Source organism: Frankliniella occidentalis, unplaced genomic scaffold, assembly GCF_000697945.3.
Source record: "Frankliniella occidentalis isolate FOCC.00 unplaced genomic scaffold, Focc_3.1 Scaffold311, whole genome shotgun sequence".
Lineage (NCBI taxonomy): Eukaryota > Metazoa > Arthropoda > Insecta > Thysanoptera > Thripidae > Frankliniella > Frankliniella occidentalis.
In genome coordinates this window covers 71594-74221 of record NW_026267436.1, presented here as the reverse complement: position 1 = coordinate 74221, position 2628 = coordinate 71594, and the positions used below count along the sequence as shown (strand labels likewise).

Below are 2628 nucleotides of genomic sequence, written 5' to 3'. Positions count from 1 at the left end.
ATCTCTCACGTTCAAGGAGCAGACGACCGGTTGCCTACCTACTAAGCGGACCCTCATTCGGTATAGTTTTGTTCTATATTTTTTATGTCTTCTGTAAAGTTAATGCACTTCGCTCAGCTACCCCGTGCACAATGTTAACGCACGGGGCCCTACGTTAATTCTAATATTGTGATCAAGGGGGCTGTAACTCTCGATATTATGTGTACACCGGGCCGGGAATCATGCCGGAATCATGCGGGAATCATGGGAATCATCCGGGAATCAAGGAAATCATCGGGAATCAAGGAGAATCAACGGGAATCGGTTGTTTCGGGAATCATGTGCACACTTAAAATAGGAGTTATTGCCCTCTCGATTGTGATAGAGAGAGCGTACTGCATACTGCAGTGGGCCTTTATTTTTAGCCTTTTTGTATGAGTCACTAAAAAAAATTATTTCAATTTTAATTTCTCCGTAATTAACTCGGCGCGACGTAGACGCTTCGAGCGCCTTGCACTATGGAAGCTCGCCGTCGCCAAACGTCGTGCTCCGGGGCGGATAACGACCTCGGGAAATAACCGGCGGCTTCCCTCCTTCCGCCCCTCGGCGAGGTTTTATCAAGTTTCGCCCAGTTGGGACGGGCTCGGGGAGCTTCTCTTCCTCCGCACGACGGTGTTGTTGTGCAGAGGTTGGGGGGGGGGGCAATGCCTCCCGGCCCGGGCGGGGTGAGTGGCTCTGCGGACCCGCGGGTGCGGTGTGAGTGTGAGTCAGAGCCAGGAACACAGTGAGAAGGATAACCCTGACATACTTGTGTGCATTCTATATTTTTAGAAAGTCCCCATGACTTCACTACCGGGAGGCAACCTCCTAACCCTCCTCGCTCTCTCCTCCCCTCTGGCACAGGAGAGATTAGCATGGACTCCTCCATAATAAAGCATTCCGGTAAGGCTGAAACGCAGAAGAATGAGGGGAAGAAAAAAAAACGAAAATCGCTATGCTTTAACATATAGTGACTTCCGTTTTCTTGTTCCTTGAATTCTTCTGCATTTCATTGGGGATCCGGCTGAGGTTCGTTCTTTGGCGGCGGCGCCACCTCCGCCCTCTGCTCACCCGCCGCTGCCCCTTCCAGTCCCTTCACCCCCCCCCCCCTCCGCGCGCGCGCACGCACGCACGCACACACACACACACACACACACGTCCCACACGCCGGGCCAGACCGGACGCCTTCGTCTCGCCTAGTTCCTAGTTCTCGCTCCGTCACATCACGCCTAAATCAGGCTGCGTTGAGACAACCACACCGGCACTTGTTCGTTCTACTCTGTGAGTACTCACGACACAAATGCTGCCCCCTCGCATTACTCTGCGGAGGCTTCTGTTTAACCGATATTTAGAGACTGTGGAGCAACGGGCGCAGTGAACGTCAACACGCCGGGACCGGCCGCCGTGCCACTGTCTTTTAGGTTAGGTCGCGGGACTGCTGACTGAACCCCCGAGCGGAGATGCCGCCGCTTCCACCCACCCGGTGTCAACCACCACGGGCTTGCAAAGCACCTAGGTACTCCGAGGAGTCCGGCTCAACTCCAGTGGCAGCCGTCGCCGACATGGAAAGGGATCATTACGAGCAGGTAGGACCTAGCAGCTAGCAGGATCGAGTAGCATCGACGCTCACCACAATGTGACTCCGCGTCTGCTGTCAAGGAGAATCGCCCGGAGTACTCTTGACTTTTTCCGAATCCGTTTTGATCTTGGTTTTCGCAGTGTGTCTCGCGTGAGATGTTCTGTCCCTCTTTCCGTTCTAAGCCGCCGGCCGTCTGAGCGAGTTCCCAGTAAACACACGGAAACTTGACGCACTTTTAGCCCAAATTTTGACAATTTCGTGACCAATTTTGTCATTAAGACATCTACAAGACTTCCTCGTAACTGTCGTGTTCACTGGGTCTGTTCTCACCGCTACCGCCCCGCGTCTTGGCCGCAGGCGCTGCTGCTGCCCGACCTGCCCGACCTGCCCCTGCTGCAGGTGCTCTCCTACCTGCCCCCCGAGGCCCTGTTCTCGGTGGGCCGCACCTGCCTGCGCTTGGCCGCCCTCACCAGGACGCAGCCGTGGCGGGGCCGTGGCCGGCTCACGCTCAACACCGAGGAAGTGTGGGACCTGCTAAGGGTGGCCGCTCCTCCAGAGGTGGTGTGGATTGACGAGGACGAGGTTGATAAGACCTCAAAGAAATCACAGTTTTCCTTTGGGGGCTCCCTTATTACGGGCGGGTGTCTCGACAGTGACAGCCGCGTCCACACCAGTTGCCCACCTCGATTGCTGATCATGGAATTGGTTAGCGTTGCCTCCGAGGATGCCTTAATGCGGGAGGTTGCCAAGACGACGAAAGGGGTTGAATTTAGGCTGAGGAGTGTGGACGCTATTTTCCGTTCATTGCAACATGCGAGCTGGAGCCAGCTGGAGCACCTTACCTTGAGTAGGGTAAACCTGCACGAACAGCTGACTCTGTTGTGGCCGCAGGTGAGAACGCTCGCTTCCATATGCCGGCCAGGTCGGAAAAGGTACCGTACCGTCACGTCCATGTCCGCAGGATTTGGCGCTGCCGAGGCTGCGCACCGTGACTCTCCAACCACGCTACGGCCGAATATCCGACATGCCCT

General features: G+C 55.7%; 1 protein-coding gene across 1 annotated transcript in view; it reads left to right on the top strand.

The window, feature by feature from the left end:
* Nucleotides 1-2628, top strand: part of LOC127751023 (uncharacterized) — an 11873-nt gene that overhangs the window by 5288 nt on the left and 3957 nt on the right. The window contains exons 2-4 of the mRNA XM_052273893.1: nucleotides 1440-1604; nucleotides 1955-2488; nucleotides 2559-2623. Of these exons, the coding sequence (XP_052129853.1) occupies nucleotides 1479-1604; nucleotides 1955-2488; nucleotides 2559-2623 (725 nt within the window). The 5' untranslated portion in view covers nucleotides 1440-1478. The remainder of the gene's footprint in view (nucleotides 1-1439; nucleotides 1605-1954; nucleotides 2489-2558; nucleotides 2624-2628) is intronic.